The following is a 16,757-nucleotide window of genomic DNA, read 5'->3' on the forward strand; positions in this document are numbered from 1 at the left end:
ATTGCTTTAATATAAAATATTGTTCAATTGTTTCAGTCACGTCTGACTCTTTGTGTCCCCATTTGGGGTTTTCTTCGCAAAGATACTGCAGCAGTTTGTCATTTCCTTCTCCAACTCATTTTATAGGTGAGGAAACTGAGGCAAACAGTGACCTGCGCAGGGTCACGCAGCTAGGAAGTGTCTGAGGCTGGATTTGAACTCAAGAAGACGAGTCCCCTTGACTTTAGGTACAACACTCTATCAACAGAACCACCGAGCTGCCCATGACAACTATGATCATGAAGTAAATGCTTATTTGTGAGATCTGTAAGTGAGATGATTGTGAGAGGCTCTTTGGGGTAAGTATGACACTTGATGTACAGATTATCTGTACCTGCCCAATGACGCATGTTACGTTGTGAATGGCTGATTCTGTAAATTCAAAAGGCATCAGAGGGAAGGGGTCAAGGACACTTCATTTTTGTGTCTGTCTTCTCAGCCCTTAGAACCACCCTTGGAATATAACATTTACGGAATAATTTTCATTCATCCCTTAAATCTAATCAGGAGAAAAACATGTTGCCAACATTGGGGGCAGGAAGAATACCAATCTTTCTACACTAGTACAGACCATAATTAAGTCAATGTACCTGGGTCCTGGGGAGAAATAAAATGGCTTTAGTGCTTACCTAAATCAGTCAATATTATGTTGATCTAGAGGGGCTGAGTATGAGGAGACAGAGGCCAAGAGTCCAACAGGGCCTTTTTTACAATCAAATAGCACAATGGCAGTAGTCTGAAATACCCACACATGTTCTTATCTGCATGCCCAAGGAAAGGAAGTAGCTGGACTTTTCTCATGCTCATTTCCCTCAGGGTGCCTCCTGTGCCTGTGGCCACACTTGTCTCCAAGGTCCTGGTACATAAAGTAGCATGTTAGAGTTGGTTAGTGATGATTCTATGTCTCAGATTGAGTTGGCAGCTTGACAGACCCTTCAGCTCTCCCCTTCTCTTCTGAGGGTCTAGAACATTGCCACCTTTGAAAAAAAAGATTTCTTTCATCTTACTTCATCCTTTCTTCTCTCTTCAAATCCTTTCATTTTTCTTACGCCTTTCTTTCTGGTTTAAACACCATTCTCAAGTACGCCTGCTTCTAAGACAATATTCCTTTCTTCCTGCTCTGCCTTTGAAATACCAGCTCACCTTTCTCCTTATTTTGGCTCCTAAGGTTCTCAAAAAAGTCATCAACCTTCAGTGAAAGGACTGGTCCTGCTACTACCCTCCTCCTCCCCCTCTCACCCAGAGCCTCTCTTTCTAATCATCACCAGTGACAGCCAAAGCACCAGATCCTCTTCTGTTTCTTCAGCTCTCATCATACTTGCCCTTCTTGTTTCATTCTCTCTCTTTTTAAATTCTCTTTCTTATAATTTTCTTAAAATTCTCTTTAAAAAATAAAACTGTGCACTCTCCTGGTTTTCCTCCTACCACTGTAGCCATGTTTCCTTCTTTCTTCAAGGCCCCTTTCTTTTTTCTCCCCTAAATTTTAGCTTTTCCCAGTGTCTCGTTCTCGGCTCTTTTCTCTTTATCTCTTCCTTCCATTGTTCTTTCCCTCCTTCCTTCCTTCCTTCCTTCCTTCCTTCCTTCCTTCCTTCCTTCCTTTCTTCCTCCCTTCCTTCCTTCCTCCTTCCCTCCCTCCCTCCTTTCCTTCCTTCCTTCCTTCCTTCCTTCCTTCCTTCCTTCCTTCCTTCCTTCTTTCCTTCCTTCCTTCCTTCCTTCTTTTCTTCCTCCCTACCTTGATTTCCTTAACCACTGCCATGACATCAAATAGAAATACTATATAGAAACCTAACAGACCTACATCTTCCCACCCAACTTCTTTCCTTTCTCCCCACCAACTTTCTTTCAATGGTCTTTTGGACAGCTTCTTCTGGATTTCTTCTTAGCAACACCAGTTTGTCATAGTGAACACTCAGGCCGCCATCTTTTCTCCAAAAGGTGCTTACCTCCTGACTTCTGCATGTTTATTAAGAGTATCTCCCATCTCCTTCATTTTCTCTTTCCTCCTCCCATCCCCTAATCTAATTATTGCCTGTGTTCAGATGATTCTATCTCTGGTACACTAAAACAAGCAGAGATTTTGAAGCATGAAGACCTGTGTTCAATTCCAGCTGTTATCACCTGTGTTACAGTGGGTCAGTTCTTCAAGCCTTCTAGGGCTCATCTTTCTCATCCATCTAATGTGGCATGGTCCCATCAGATTCCTCCAGGGAGCTTTCGAGATTTCCACCTAGGATTCTTGGATTCTCCCCTGCATTTTCCCTGGCACTGCCCTAGCAAAGGTCTTCATTACCTCCTGGCTGGATTATTACAACAGCTTCCTAACTGGTCTCTGCATTTCCATTTGATAGTCCATATTGCTGGTGAAATACTTTCCTGATTACATATCCCTAACATCACATTATTGCCAACTAAGCCCCAATGACTCTTCACTGCGGACTAGATGAAGTCACGTCTAGCTTAGCCCTGAAGGTGCCGCTCCACATGACTCCAGCCTGCATTTCTGTTCTATCTCCTACTTCTTTCACAGCCTGTGCTCCTGTCAGACACATTTCTCACTCTTCTAAAAGTATTAACTTTCCCACAGCATTGAATAGCAATTACTTACACATTGTACATTGGTTTTGAATAACTTTTATACATGCCTTATTTCATACAAGGGGCCTCATTGTGCAGGGGAAGGGGCTTTAAGAAGGAGCAGGAGAAGGTATATGGATTCAGAGGACCTATGTTCTAATTATGGCTCTGCTACTTACTGACTATGTGACCTGGAACAGACATTTCTTCTCTTTGGGTCTCAGTTTATTCATGTGGAAAATGAGCTCCTGAAATCTTTCTCACTCCAGACCTGGGATGCAGCGATCCACAAATCTATAACCTCAGTGGTAATCTTGGCTTTATCATTTAACACTTGTGTGACCTAGGGCAAGTAGCCTCAGATCTCTGAGCCTCATTTTCCTCATCTGTAAAGTGTGTATAATAATACCTGGAAAACAAGTCCAGCAACTCACAATGAGATTCAAGTGACACTGTTATGGGAGGCCCTTCTACAACATTAAGGAGCTCAGTTGATGCTGCATATCATCATAGATGATGCTGAAGCTTTGGGGGCAGATGAGGACTTCCTAACCCGGCACTCCTGGCCTTGCTTAGCACTCCAGGGAGCGGAGCCTGACAAGTGCTTGTTGGCAATGGATGAGTCTAGAACACTGGCTCTTTCCTTGACTCATAATTCTAATGATTGTGTTCCATCAAGTCAACAAGTATTTATGAAGCACCTACTCTGTGCCAGGTTCTCTTTGAAGCACTGGAAATACAAAGAAAGGTGAAAAGAAAAAGACATCATATATATATATATATATATATATATATATATATATATATATATATATACACATATATATATATATATAAATGATGCTCAAGCAAAGAAGGACATAAAACATTTTGCAAATCTCAAAGACGGTTGCAGTCGTCATCATCATCATCTTCATCATCATCATCATCTTCATCATCATCATCGTTACCACTGTTGTCTTTATGAGGCAACATTCCCCAGACCTCCAGTGTGGCAATGCCTTCATTTCCAGAACCTTCCTTCCACTGCACTCCTGCCATGCTCAAGCAGTCTTCACACAGTGGTAGAGGGTGCTGCTTAGCATTCAACAAGAAGGCTCTTGTAGGCCACTTAGAGCTAGCTCAGGCACCCCCATCACTAGCAGTTTAACTCAAAACTGGGACATTTTTGGTTCCAATTGTCTTAGGATTCTTGGGATTTAGAGATTCAGTGTAGAAGAAATACAAGCAAGATAGGGAAAACGAATGCTGAATGCACTATCAGGCTTGAGTGCTGGCCAGCGTGACTATCTTTGTCACAAGAAAGGAATCTGAAGGGATGTATTGACAAAAGAGGCATGATAAAAGCTTAAAAAAAATAATAATCACTCTCCCAGTGGCCTTTGAATTTGAGTACATCCCCCCATCTTTCTATGTCTCTATCTCTGTCTCTTTTTGTGTCTCTTTCTGTCTCTCACCTCTCTCTGTCTCTCTGTCTTTCTATGTCTTTGTATTTTTCTGTCTCTATCTCTGTTTCTGTCTATCTCTGTCTCTGATGTCTGTCTGTCTCTCCCTCTGTCTCTGTCTCTCTCTCTCTGTCTCCCTCCCTTTCTCATCTGTACAATAACATATCATTATGATATCTGTACGTGTTACATTATACATGTATATACACATATATACATATATGTATGTAGTACATACAATTTCAATTTTAATATTTTAAAAGTCTATTGGAATATCCTTTACACAACTGTGTGCCTATGCACCAATTACACAAACCTGTAAGCAAGCACATGTGTGTGACCGTGTTATTCACATTTATTTACCTTTAAAGAGATACAAACAGCAAGTGAGGACAGCTCCAGCCAACAGGCAGCCCAGGGCCCCCACCATTCCAAGCCAACAGGACCAGCCAAATTTGTACTGGATACCCAGAAATATATTGTGCAGAACCAGGGAGGTGCGTTCTACATAGACGTCAATCGCGTACCACACGGAGCCAACGATTCCAGGGACACCTGAAACAAAAGGGACTCAGATCCTGGGCAGACTCAGCCAGACCAGGGTGTCTTGGCTGTGGGGACCCTAATGACAGTCTCATGCAGCAGACTCAGGGAAAAGAGTACTGTACTGAGATTCAAGAGTGAAGACCGCCCCTGGCTACCATGTGGGGAGGGAATTTCTCCTCCTGGGCCTCAGTTTCCTCAACATCCTAGGAGGATTGAAGGCCCTGGAGAACACTGTTTCTTTTTCTTTCTATTTGTTCATCCCCAGATGATAGCAGAGTGCCTTTCACATAGTCAAAATGAGTCAGAAAATCAGTGTAGATTAGTAGGTGGACAGTAGTTAAGAAGAAGAATCATGTTGACTTCTCTGTGGTTTTGATTTTTCATTTATAAAATATGGATAATTCTAATGTAGCATCTCCTTCTAGGGTTGTTGAATCTCACACAAGACAGTGTTTTCAAAGCATCTCGAAAATGGGTGGCACCACATGTCATTATTATTTAACAAATCATATGATAAGAAAGATCCATATCACACAAACATTAAATAAACGATTATTATGCATTTTGGCTAAATTGTATATGTTAGTGAAGACAGGCAGGCTCCTTTGTACTCTAAATCTGCAATCCTACATTTCACAAGGTCCCCAAAAAAATCTCTAAAAAAAGGAAGAGAAAAAAATCCAGCAACAGTTAAAGTGCTTATTTTCTGTCCTCACACTGAATGACAAACCAAGATCAAATGGGTCTGCTTGTATCCATAAATGACATGTGTCATTGACAGGCTCAGGTCCTATACTCGCCTCTGCCATGTGGGAGAGGATGAGGGTTGCCCCAGGCAGAGCCCAGGATGCAAAGGCCAAGCTCCCAGGGCCTTCCTGGAGAGACTCGGAAGCAGTCTTGTAGCCTGGGAACATTTCTAGATCTGGAATAAAAGACGTAGGTTGGATTCCTGACTCTTCCTCTTAACTTTGCATGTGACCTAGGTTGTCACTTTAACATCAGTTTCCTCATCTGTAAAAAGGTGCTTCCCACCTCTAAATCTATTGTCCCCAAGTGTTTCTTCACAAAACTACTTTTCTATTCCTTGGGATTGTAAGACTCTTGAAAGTAGGAATTGCACCATCTTTCATCTTTTTTTTTTTTTTATTTCTTTCAGCATTTAGCTTGGTATCTTGCTTTGACGTCTGGACATTATGTGATTTGGGTGGGTGTGGCTGCCCACTCCACTACATCTTAGATGGTTTTGAGACTTTCTCACCAAAAAGGTCATCCTGGTAATTTCTGAATTTAGTGAGGCTGGTGCTCAAGCCCCACCCTGGGCCCATAATCACACACTTTCCTCCTTGGAAATATGCACTGGAGGCCACCACCCCCTGCCAGTGCCCAGGGAACCCCCACAGCCCCTTCTGTGGGGGCACCCAGCTTTTTACATTTCTTAAAGGTTTGTGGATTTGACCCAAATTCTTTCTCTAATCAGTTATGGAGATGGGACAAGGAATCATCAAACTGGCATCTGGGTCTTAGAAAGACTTAGAAAGTGGCATTGCGTTCTCACAGTCACTGTTCCCCATGGATTTATGTGTGTTTGTTTCTTCCAAAATAGCCCAGTTAAAAAGGGAGGCAGCTTAGTGTGCTGGAAAAATTTTGGTTTCATAATCCAAGAGCCTGGTTTTGAATCCCAGCTCTGCTGCTTGATGACAGCAAATCATTCCACCTGTCTGAACCTCAGTCTCCCCCTCTGTAAAATGAGGGTTTGGGCTAAATGGCCTCTGAGGTCCTTCCAGTCAGAGAGACAGGATCCTACAGTCTCTGAGTTATTGGATCCCCCCTCCCCCAAGTACCTGCTATCACCAGCAAGATTCCCGCTATGAAGCAGATCCGGACTTTGATGAGAGGCTCATTGGAAAGAAATTTCACACAGTGCAACCCGAGTAGCAGAGAGAGGAATCCCAGGGAGGCTAGGATGTTTGCAGTGATCATCAGAGCCCGGGTGACCACCAGCTTCACTAGAAAAGCAGGACAGGTGGTTAGAGTGGGACAGAGGGAGAGAAGAGCTCACCCCAAAGCCCTGGACTGAAGCAGGCCCTCTAGGGTCACATGATTATCCAAGGGCAGAGGGACAAAACCCTGCACTGAGAGAGCCGGGACCCGTGCAGCAATCTAAGGGTGCCTGTCCACCAGTCTGAGAGCAGACTCCATTTAGCATGGACAAGATAAAACCCAGGAGCACAAAGCTCCAGAAATGCTTTCTTCTTTTCTTAGATTCCTAAAGAGAATACTGTGGCTTGAGGATGCAAGAAATTTTGTTGCCAAAAAAATAAAAAATAAAAAAAGACCTGGTGGAAATGTAGGCTGAGGCCAATGTGGGGTCAGAGAGCTCCTTAGAATAGCTCAGCGCTAGTCTCACCTGGACAAACTCATACAAAAGCAAAGTAGTTATAGCAGAAACTTCCTTCTCAGTTCCCAGCAGGACCCTGACTGGGAATTCTGGAGCCCCGGGCAAATTCCACTCTTGCTGGGGAGGAAGGGGGAGAATGTAGAGAGGGCCAGAGCACAGAACAACTACCATCACTGGGAAAGAGGGATAGAGCCTCAGGCTGGCCCCAGTGGAAGTCTGAATGGGCAAAGGTGGGGTGGCAATCAGACTTTAGGGGTGGCCTAAGGGCCAGTGTGCTGGATGGTAGTATGGAAAAGGGTAATGACCCCAGAGAAAGAAACTGGATCACCTTATGGAGAAAGCATACTAGCCATATGGCCCATTCTAGGGAGCAAGCCCACTCTTTCTCCAGATTTTGGCATCCAATTCCTGGCTTCTTTCAGAGCATTAAGATGGTATATGGTATCATTTGTCAAACTGACTAGCTCTAAAATTGTGCACAGGGGGAGGCTGAAGGGAGTCTTTCCATGGTTTTATAGCAACTCTTTCTTCTCTGAGGACAGTCAGAACTCCATTAAAGTTAAAATGAGGGACTTGTGGGACAGCAATTCTCTCCTCAAGCCTAAACATGGGGAAAATGCTGTGGGCCATAGAAGTATTTCTACTTCTGTCTTCCTAGGGATCTCCCATGAGTAGGAATCTCTGACTAAGTAATAGGGAGAGAATGGACATCACCTCTGAGAAGACAACACAGAGAAGGAAGAAGAAGTGGCATCCATTTGGGTTTAAAGAAGTCGAGGACTCAGGCAAGCCTTAAAACCAAATGCTGGTCTCATGTGGGGTTTACCCTGAAATTATCAGAAGGGCACAGATGGGTCTGGGGGAAGGTACTGGCCAGCTCTCTGCCCAGGTGAGTTACCATCAGCTGTCTTCAATTTGTGTGTGAGTCTCAGTCCACTTAAATTTGTGGAATTTAAAAAAGGGGGGAGGGAAATGCTGACTGGAGGCACACACCCTGGAAATGCAAAATTGGGTCTCTGAGTGTGGGCTTTGGGGTCCAGACCTTTGACTTCAGTGCAATAGGAGACTGAAGTGTCCAAATTCTCTCTTCCACCTACTTTTCAACTTGTAGCCTCCTAGAATGGTGTGGGCACATAAGAAGCATATGGGCTTGGTTTATAGAGCCGATGTGTCAGAGACACATATGTGAAACCAGCTAGATTTGAAAGGCAGCCTTCTTTAAGAAGCTCTGAGTTTGAATCCTGCCTCAGACTGAGGCTGGCTAAGCCATGGAAATCACTTAACTTGTCTGTGTCTGTTTCCTCATTTGTAAATTGAAAAGCTAGCCTCTGGCCTTAAGGCCCCTTCTAGTTCTAAATCTTGGATCCCTGATTCCTGAGTCCAAGCCAGCTCTTCATTGCCCATGCCCAGCTTCCTCTCTGTTCCCAAAATAGATGAAATTATTGACCAGCATTTAACCTCATTTACTTTCTCTTGAGGTCAAAGTAAATCATGACCCAAGAAAAAAGTCTTCTATATAAAATGTGCATAGGAAAAATATAGAATGTCCGGAAATATCCACCTTTCCTTTCCTTTTCCACTCTCCTGAATGAGGTTGAGGCATTCTGTATCAGGCATAAAATACACATACATTTTCATCCCCATTGAATTATGCAGCCTTATTAGCAGGCAGATGCGGGCAAGCCCTGAGACATAACTCTGCTGCAAAGTGCGGCTTTTCAGGCGATGAATGGGCTCTTGGAATTATGTTAAACATATTTCAGGCACCGAGCTCTAAAATGGCATCAATCTGAGCTCTCCTAAGTTACCTTGAATGGTTGCTGCTCTTCCCCTCAAAACTATTTTCAGCAAAAGGGCCAGAGCTTTGCTCCATTTGTCACGGAGGAGGCTGTTGCCTGGGAGCCCCTGTGCCAGTCACTGGTGCCAGCAGGGACCAGAAGCAGAAGATGGATGGGCTTACTATCCCTCACGTTCTCATCTTGTTTGGCCGCTGAACTGAATTGGATTCCCCAGAAAGTACAATGAGGAAGGACTGAGGAGGAGCCACAATCATATTGGCTCTTTTCTGGAGAAAGTTTCCTTCTGATGAAAGGAAACCTTTTAACAGATTCAGGGTGCGGAGTTAAATATGAGAAGCCAAATATCAGGACTGATGCTCCTAAATCCACACTATTTAGAGACAGCACTCCTGTGCATTTCCACTTTGTCTTTTGAAGGAGAGGGAAAAGTGGTGAGAAAATCCTTTTTGGCAACAAGACTTCCATAGAAAGAAATAGGAACATTTGCTCTGAGAGCTGAGATGGGAATGATGACTGAAATACCAGTCATCTTGGTAATTCTTACTATGGAATCATGCTGAAATAATCATGCCTTTTGTCATTCATTCATTGTGCGGCCAACATAGCAGCTTTCTTTGGGATATTTCTCCTAACACTCAAGAGAGACATTTGGAATTCGACAAGACTGTGTGTGAAGCAGGGCGGGGGCAGCCACAGACACAAGAAGTTTCAAGTCAGCATCCCAAAGTCAAGCCTGGCTGGGCCAGTGTGTAGTTTGGTACCTGTGCCAGCAGGGAAGGAGGTCTAAAGCATACGTACAGGGATGTTCAGCCAGAATGGAGTCATATTCATCACACGTTCGAATACCATCAAAGGCATTTGTGACGCACTCCCACCAGAGGCCACGGCACTTTGTGCTAACCTAGATGCAAAGAAGGCACCCTGTGAGAGAAAGGCCACGGACACAGAACAATTCATTTGGATCAAAGGCAGACCTGGGCTGCAGGGGTTCAGATAACAAAATGAGCTGGTCAGAAACATGATCTGAATTCTGTTCATTCCCAAAAAAGAATTTCCCATCTTTACCCTATCACGCTCTGGTCAATCACCATGAAGAAGTTAACTCACTTCCTCATGCTTTAGCGATATTAGTCTTGAAGAGAATGGCTAGAAAACAGGGCTGTGTAGAGTGAGGCACCTACACTAGTCACTGAATGAGGATTTTGCCTGGAAGAAATGCATTTTCCCTCTCTGGGTTCCCATTCCCAACATGTGGAAAATGAAGACAGGCTCCTGTTGCTGTAGGAATGGAGTGTATATTGTCCATCAGGCTCAATATATGAGGTTTTTAATTATATGGGAAATGCATTCTTCATATGAAGAATACTGAGTATACATATGGTACAAATAATGGATAATATTAACAAAAAGGGACACATTATGTATAGGAGCGTAGGGAAGTCACTGGCTCTCTCCCAGGTCTAGGATGTTCTCCCACACTGTCCTTTCTTAACGCCCCCCCACCCCACCCCAAGCTCAGCTCAGATTCCATCCTGGACACGTGGTCTGTCTTGATCCCACCCCTTTCTTCATCTTGTCAGTGTTCTCTGCTCCAACCCCTAGAAACCACTTCCATTTACTTTGGAGGAGTTCTGCATGTCTTTATGGACCTGCTACATCTTCCCAATACAATATAAGCTCCTTAATGGCTTTAAGGACTGCTGGGTACTTATATTTGTGACTCCAACTGCAAGCCAAAGAGCTGGTGCTTAGACAGTGCTTGTGGGACTGGTTTGAATTGCTGAATGTTTATTTTGCTTAGAGGCCTAACCAGGACAAATCAGCAAAGAGAGGTGCTGGCACTCCAGCCCCAAGGAGCCCAGGGCTCACCCCTGCTTTGATCCTCTGCAAGATTACAAAGGCTGTAGCTGGGGTGAAGGGGAGACACAAATGGAAAATTCATTTCTGCCAGGTTGACAGCTGCAAACCACTTTACCTTGGAAATGTCGTGCAGAGGGTTCTAACCAACTACTTAGCGCTAAAAGGAACCAAAGCCCTGAGACTTTTCATAATTTATCCATAAGCTGAAAGTCACAGCAGATTTCTCAGAATTGTAAACATGCCAAGAGAAAATAGTTTGGAATATTCTTGGGAGAGCTCATGCATACTGAACAGGGTTAATATTTTTGTTTCTTCTGCCTCAATTAATTTTTCTTATTATCTTGGAAATCTGAAAATAGCTATAGTCAGGATTAAACACAAATTATCTCAGGGAATGAAAAACTCAGATATTGTTTCAATTTAGTGGTATAGACAGGAGTTGGGTCAGTTGAGGGAAGCAAAGGGAGAAACATGGACTGGGGACTTGGAGGAGAGACTGGGAATTGTATGCCCTTTGAAAAGAAACCATAGCGAAGAACACATAAGCAGAAGCCCTTGCTCAGCATTTGGAGGGAGGTGGGTGAACCATGATCTGAAAAAGCCTAAGAGCATTTGACAGCCTCCTTCCTTCTGTGGTGGCTTTAGGACAATCATTGACCTCCAGTGATCGTGAGCTCTGGTCACCTGACGCTCATGGGATGGTCTTTCCCATGTCCATTTGGAAGAAATGGTCTGAAAAGGTCACCGGCATTGAGGTACAGCTCCCTGATGGCAGGGATTGGCTTTGGGCCTTTCTTTGTCTCCCCAGTGTGTAGGCTAGTACCTGGCACCTAGCAAGAGTTTAATATATGCTTGTTGGTTGTTGTCAATGTTGTTGAGTCATTTCAGTCATGTCTGACTCTCCATGACCCCATCTGGGGTTTTCTTAGTGAAGACACTGGAGTAGCTGACCATTTCCTTCTCCAGCTCATTTTATTGATAAGGAACTGAAGCAAACAGGGCTAAGTGACTTGCCCAGGGTCACACAGAAAGTAAGGGGATGAAAATACATTGCACTAAAAACTAGGAGACAGTCTTCATTGTTTAAACTATTGAATTTTCTGCACAGCCTCATATGCCCTAGACTTTGATGGAAGTCAAAGATTTGAGCAGAAGTGCTGATTGTGGACAGTCTGACCACTCAAGGAACCAAATAACTCACCAAGACAACTAGCACTTATTAAACACTCACTAGATGCCTGGCTAAAGCATCAAGCTTGCACCATACTCTGAAAGCACCAAAAGTCTAACAAGGAAGATGAATCTAGGGCACTCCAGCAAAGCAGACATGTTTGGGATGGGCAAGGTTCCTGACAATTGTGAAATGTGTACTCTCAGCCCCTTAATTCCATAGTCTTCAAGGACGTGGCCACACATAGTATGTAGAGTCTAGGTGGAACTTGGATCATAATGAAACACTTAAAAAGCCCCTACTATGTACGGGGCAGGATAGAGAGAAAAAGGTGTAACAGCCCCTGCCCAGTAGAAGCTTAGGTCATTTGCTTTTAAACTGCAGAGACACATGGCTGGTCTAAAGGTTATAGTGAGTGTTCAAGAACTGCAACCTTAACTCCTGTCGGGAGAGATCAGTTTTACTCCCCATTGGCTAAGTTCATTTTCCTCTTATGCTAATTAAGAACAATGTAGTGCCAGGAACATTGGGACAGAGACTAGAACCTTCTCTCAGGACAGGTGAGTGATGGCCTGCTCCACTGGCTCCCTGACCTGTGCCCACAGAACCCTGAGAGGACGTCCTCCTGTATGGCCAGGGCAGGTTCTGTATAAGGCGGCCAGGGCAGTCCAAGCAGCCATGCTGAGCTCCAGCTGGAAGAATGTTAGCCTGGCCTAAAACAGGCATAGGCGTGGCCATTGTCAAGGCTATTGATCATTTACCTGCAATGAGCATACTGAGACCAGCCATGAGCTCATTAGAGGACACACGGAGCCCCATTCCATTAGGCATTAACGCCAGGGGCACAGCTGGCCACTGACTCTGGTATTCGGCCTCATTCAGGATGTGAGAACAGGGGCTGTCATTAACCCGGCTCCTGTTAATGGGCCACTTAGGAGAGACAGCCTCAAAGGTGCCTTTGTGCAGGGAAGACAAGGTGAAAAGCCCTTATCATGGTCAGCTTGTTTGTAGCCTCAGTAGGGGAAGAAAGGCTGGCCATGTCACTGTACACAGCTGTCGGATGTCATCTCTGAGATACTGGGCTTGGAGAAGGAGCCTTTAGGGAGGAAAAGAATAATAGACTTCAAAGTTGGGGCCACGGTTATACTACTAGGGTGGCCATTTTCAAGGACTCCTCGGATGAGCAAGCATGATTACAAGCTGGCCTTGCCATCCCATCTCCTATTATGTGGGTCTTGAGTACTGATCAGTAGCACAGATCACACGGGCATGAGCTCATTCCCATCCCTCCCACCAAGGGCTGCTTGCTTCTTAGTGAGGGAGGAAATGATTTTTACAATGGAGAAGGAATAATATAATGGCCAGGAGTCTTTCACTTTCTGTCAATGACCCCTTTGGGTCATTTATCTAGTGAAGCCTACAGAACCCTTCTTAGAATGTTGTTTTTGGATGCACAGAAATAGAAGGTGTGGAATTATAGAGAAAATTTTTTTGAAATAAAGTTATCGAAACTTTTTAAAAAATGAACTCACAAATTTCCTAAAATCTATCACTGTGGAACCCAGGTTAAAAACTCGTTCATTAGAGTGGCCCCTATCATCCCCTAAATGCCTCCCTTCCCAGAGGGGGTCATCTTCCTTCCATCTCCTTCTCCAGCATGAGTTGACCTCCCAAACAGGGAGGGCAGCCTGAGTGGGAATGACCCTAGAGGCCCTCAACTGGTCCAATCAGTAATAGACATAAATGTCTTTGGTACCTCACCCAACAAGGAGCCCAGTGTCTTCTGTAGGTGCTTAATCAATGCCTGTTGAGTGACTGGGTGATCCAGCCATCCACTGAAAATGCCCAGTGAGAAGTAACAGTGATTTCTCAAGGAAGCCCAACTGCACAATCAAGCAGGTCTAAGTCCAAGAAGTTGGCCTGCTATTATTATTGTTACTGAGCTAGATTCTAGCACTTTGCAAAATCCATCCTTTGCTGCAAATTCTGCCTTTTAGAACCAAGTGCAAGAATTCTTCTCCCACCTGAAACCCTTTCAGACAATCAGAGACCATTCTAATGCTGCCCCCGTCCAGCAGGTTCTTTCAATGAATCCTCCTGGGGCAGCATCTCCCTGCCACTGAGCTCAGCTTGCCATTCAGGTTCTAAATATCCTCTAAAGTGAAGTCTACAAGAACCCAGGACACCAGCAGTGTCTGACTCAGGCGACTATGCTGCCTTATTGGCCAGAGGCTTTCTTGGCTCCCAGGTCACATGGTTAACCCATATTCTCCTGATTATTTACTAAACTCCCTAAGGGACTTGGTTGGTTCGTTTTGCTTGCCCTATACACGGACCACTTCTTTATGCCAATTTAACCTTGTACTCGTGAAGCAGATTCATGACATCCTATGTCATTAGGGATGACAAATTCACCCCTAAGAAAGGTCATCTTATTGTGTTTTCTTCGAAGTTCTAGCCTGCAGATGTCATGTTGGACCTGGGTTCCCACATCCAACAGACTGACTTCAATAGGAGGCTACAGCACAGACAGTTCCCATCTCCAGGAAGGGGCAGTAGTGTTTGGGAAATGGTCTCATCTGCTGGATGGACCTGGAGTCAGAAAGATGTGGATTTGAGTCCCACATTGACCTGGCTAAATCCGCTCACTTCTTAGAGACTCAGTTTCCTTGTTTGTAAAATAGAGATGGGAATATCCCATTGCTCAGAGGGCTTCTGTGAAACTCAGATGAGGGAGTATATTTTATAAAGCCCTTAGTAACCCCGAGGGGTCCTATCAATGTCCGCTCTCCTTAGACAGGCCTTTCCATTTGCCAAGAATTTGGTACCATTATCTCTCCACTTTGGCCCTTTGATTTTTTCATTCTTCATGCTTCTATTCTCACTACCTGGCACAGAGCAGTATCTTCATCAACAGGTGTAGATTGGTTGATTCATTAATGATCGATGTTGAATTAAACATTTGATTGACCAGTCATCTGGATAGTGGATATTCTATATGGGAAGACACTGCTTTGTCTCCAGCGTGGATAATATGACTTGACTCGATGGGTCCTACATGAACATCTTTTGATGCCCTATGATGATATAAAGGTGAGCCTGGGCAGTTGAAGGCTACACATAGATAGTGGTAGCCACACCAGGGGCTTGGTGATAGGTGAGGCCCCACTGGGCCACATTCTGGGAGGCCTCTTCCGCCTTGACCACAAAGAGATAATGTCTTTGGTCACAAAGGTTTTAGAATCCTTCTAGCCAGGACTAGAGGGATCCCAGGCTATATTGCTGGAGAAAACCCCCACAGAGATGAGCTCCCACACCCAGTGCTTAAAGGAAGGAAGCCCCTTGAGGGCAGAGATCATCTTTCATTTGTCTTGAAAAGCCTCAGGCTCTTTGTGTAAAGGATAGGGCTCCTATGCCCAGAGACCCTCATAATCTCTGCCCCCCCATCCTTTTCCAGTATCCTTACATCTGCACACATCCCTATCCCCACAAACTCTGCAGTCCAGTTTGCGATCCAAACAAGACCCTCCGTCTCCTGACTCCAGGTGCTTTCATTGACTGCCCCCCCACCCCCACCTGGAAGGTGTTCCCTCTTCATCTCTGCCTCCTGGCTCCTCTCAAGTCTCAGTTAAAACCTGAGCTGATACAAGAAATCTCCCCTCCCTCCCCCCCCCCCTAATTCTGACCTCTGAGACTGTGTCTGCTTAACCCGTATGAATCTAGTTTCTCCCGAATTGTTAGAGGTACCTCTCTGCCAGTAGGCAGAACGTCTCAAAAGCAGGGATTATCTTTTGCCTTTCTTGGTAATATCCCAGTACTTTTCCCACAGTGCCTGGCACACGGTAGCTAGCTAATTGAGGTTGCCTGACTGACCGGTCCTAGCAGCTTTGGAGGTTGTTGTGAGGGCTTACTGGTGACAGAGTAAGTTGCAGTTCAAATATGACCTCAGATGCTTCCTAACTGTATCACTTAACCTCTGTTTGCCTCAGTTTCCTCATCTGTGAAATGGGGATAACAATAGGTCCTCCCTCCCAGGGTTATTGTTGTGAAGATCGGAACATACCTTTAAAGCACCAGACAGACGCTAGCTGTTTTTAGCTAGCTAGCTATGATGGGGGGTGGGGGGAAGGGCAACCCAATGAGGAGGAAGAGGAGGAGGAGGAAGGTTGCATCTTTCCTCATTTTTATTCTGATTGCTTTGGACTGGCCCTGTGATTTTGTAGGAACAGGAAACTCCAGCTGAGCAAAGTCTTTCTACCAAAGCAGGCCACCACCTTTTCTGCAGCTTCTAGCATTAGAGAGTTGGGAGGTGTTTAGTGACTCGGCCACAGTCACTCAGACAGTATGTGTCAGAGGCAAGAACTCAAGTCATCTTTCTTGACTGCAAAACTGGCTCTCTACCTGATCCACCACACTTCCTCTGCCCTTTATTAAATGGGAATATCAAATAACTATGGACTCATTTAGATTTCCAAAGTAGCCGATCATTTTCCATATATCAACTATGAGTGAGAAAGGGTAAAGGCATATTTCAGAAATGAGGAAACGATATAGAAACATAGAAAGAAGATTAAACTGTCTCCCCATGAATCCATGATGGGGATGCCAGGCTACAGACCCCTGTTCAGGCCTCAGTCTGCTCAAGCTTATGGACAAGACACCATTTTCCCTGAGTCCAGAGTCAAATCTGGACTTGTATGTCACATGGCAGGCTGGTGCCCTGCAGATGGCACTTGGGAATAGCAGACAGAGGGATCTGTTGAACTTATGCTTAGGTCCTTCTTTCAGAACCTAAAGCCTATTACTGCTCAAAGTCTTTCCGAACATAGAGAAATACCCCCAGATAATTCATAGAAGTCTGAGGAGAGAGGTCATGCTAAATACTGAAATGACATGCCACTCCTTCTAAGAGTCCAAAAGTCATA

The 16,757-nt window shown here is 44.6% G+C and overlaps 1 protein-coding gene and 1 pseudogene across 1 annotated transcript in view; one reads left to right on the plus strand and one right to left on the minus strand.

Annotated features, from left to right (window-relative positions):
• LOC138157652 (NHP2-like protein 1 pseudogene) overlaps positions 1–16,757 on the plus strand; it is a 332,446-nt pseudogene that overhangs the window by 190,396 nt on the left and 125,293 nt on the right.
• Positions 1–16,757, minus strand: part of CLDN16 (claudin 16) — a 29,311-nt gene that overhangs the window by 5,291 nt on the left and 7,263 nt on the right. The window contains exons 2-4 of the mRNA XM_069083300.1: positions 9,600–9,702; positions 6,446–6,610; positions 4,422–4,613 (exon numbers count right to left, since the gene is read on the minus strand). Coding sequence (XP_068939401.1) covers positions 4,422–4,613; positions 6,446–6,610; positions 9,600–9,702 — 460 coding nt within the window. The remainder of the gene's footprint in view (positions 1–4,421; positions 4,614–6,445; positions 6,611–9,599; positions 9,703–16,757) is intronic.

Source organism: Petaurus breviceps, unplaced genomic scaffold, assembly GCF_028583685.1.
Source record: "Petaurus breviceps papuanus isolate PSGF00001 unplaced genomic scaffold, PetGlider_PUasm1.0 173, whole genome shotgun sequence".
In the NCBI taxonomy this organism is placed as follows: Eukaryota; Metazoa; Chordata; class Mammalia; order Diprotodontia; family Petauridae; genus Petaurus; species Petaurus breviceps.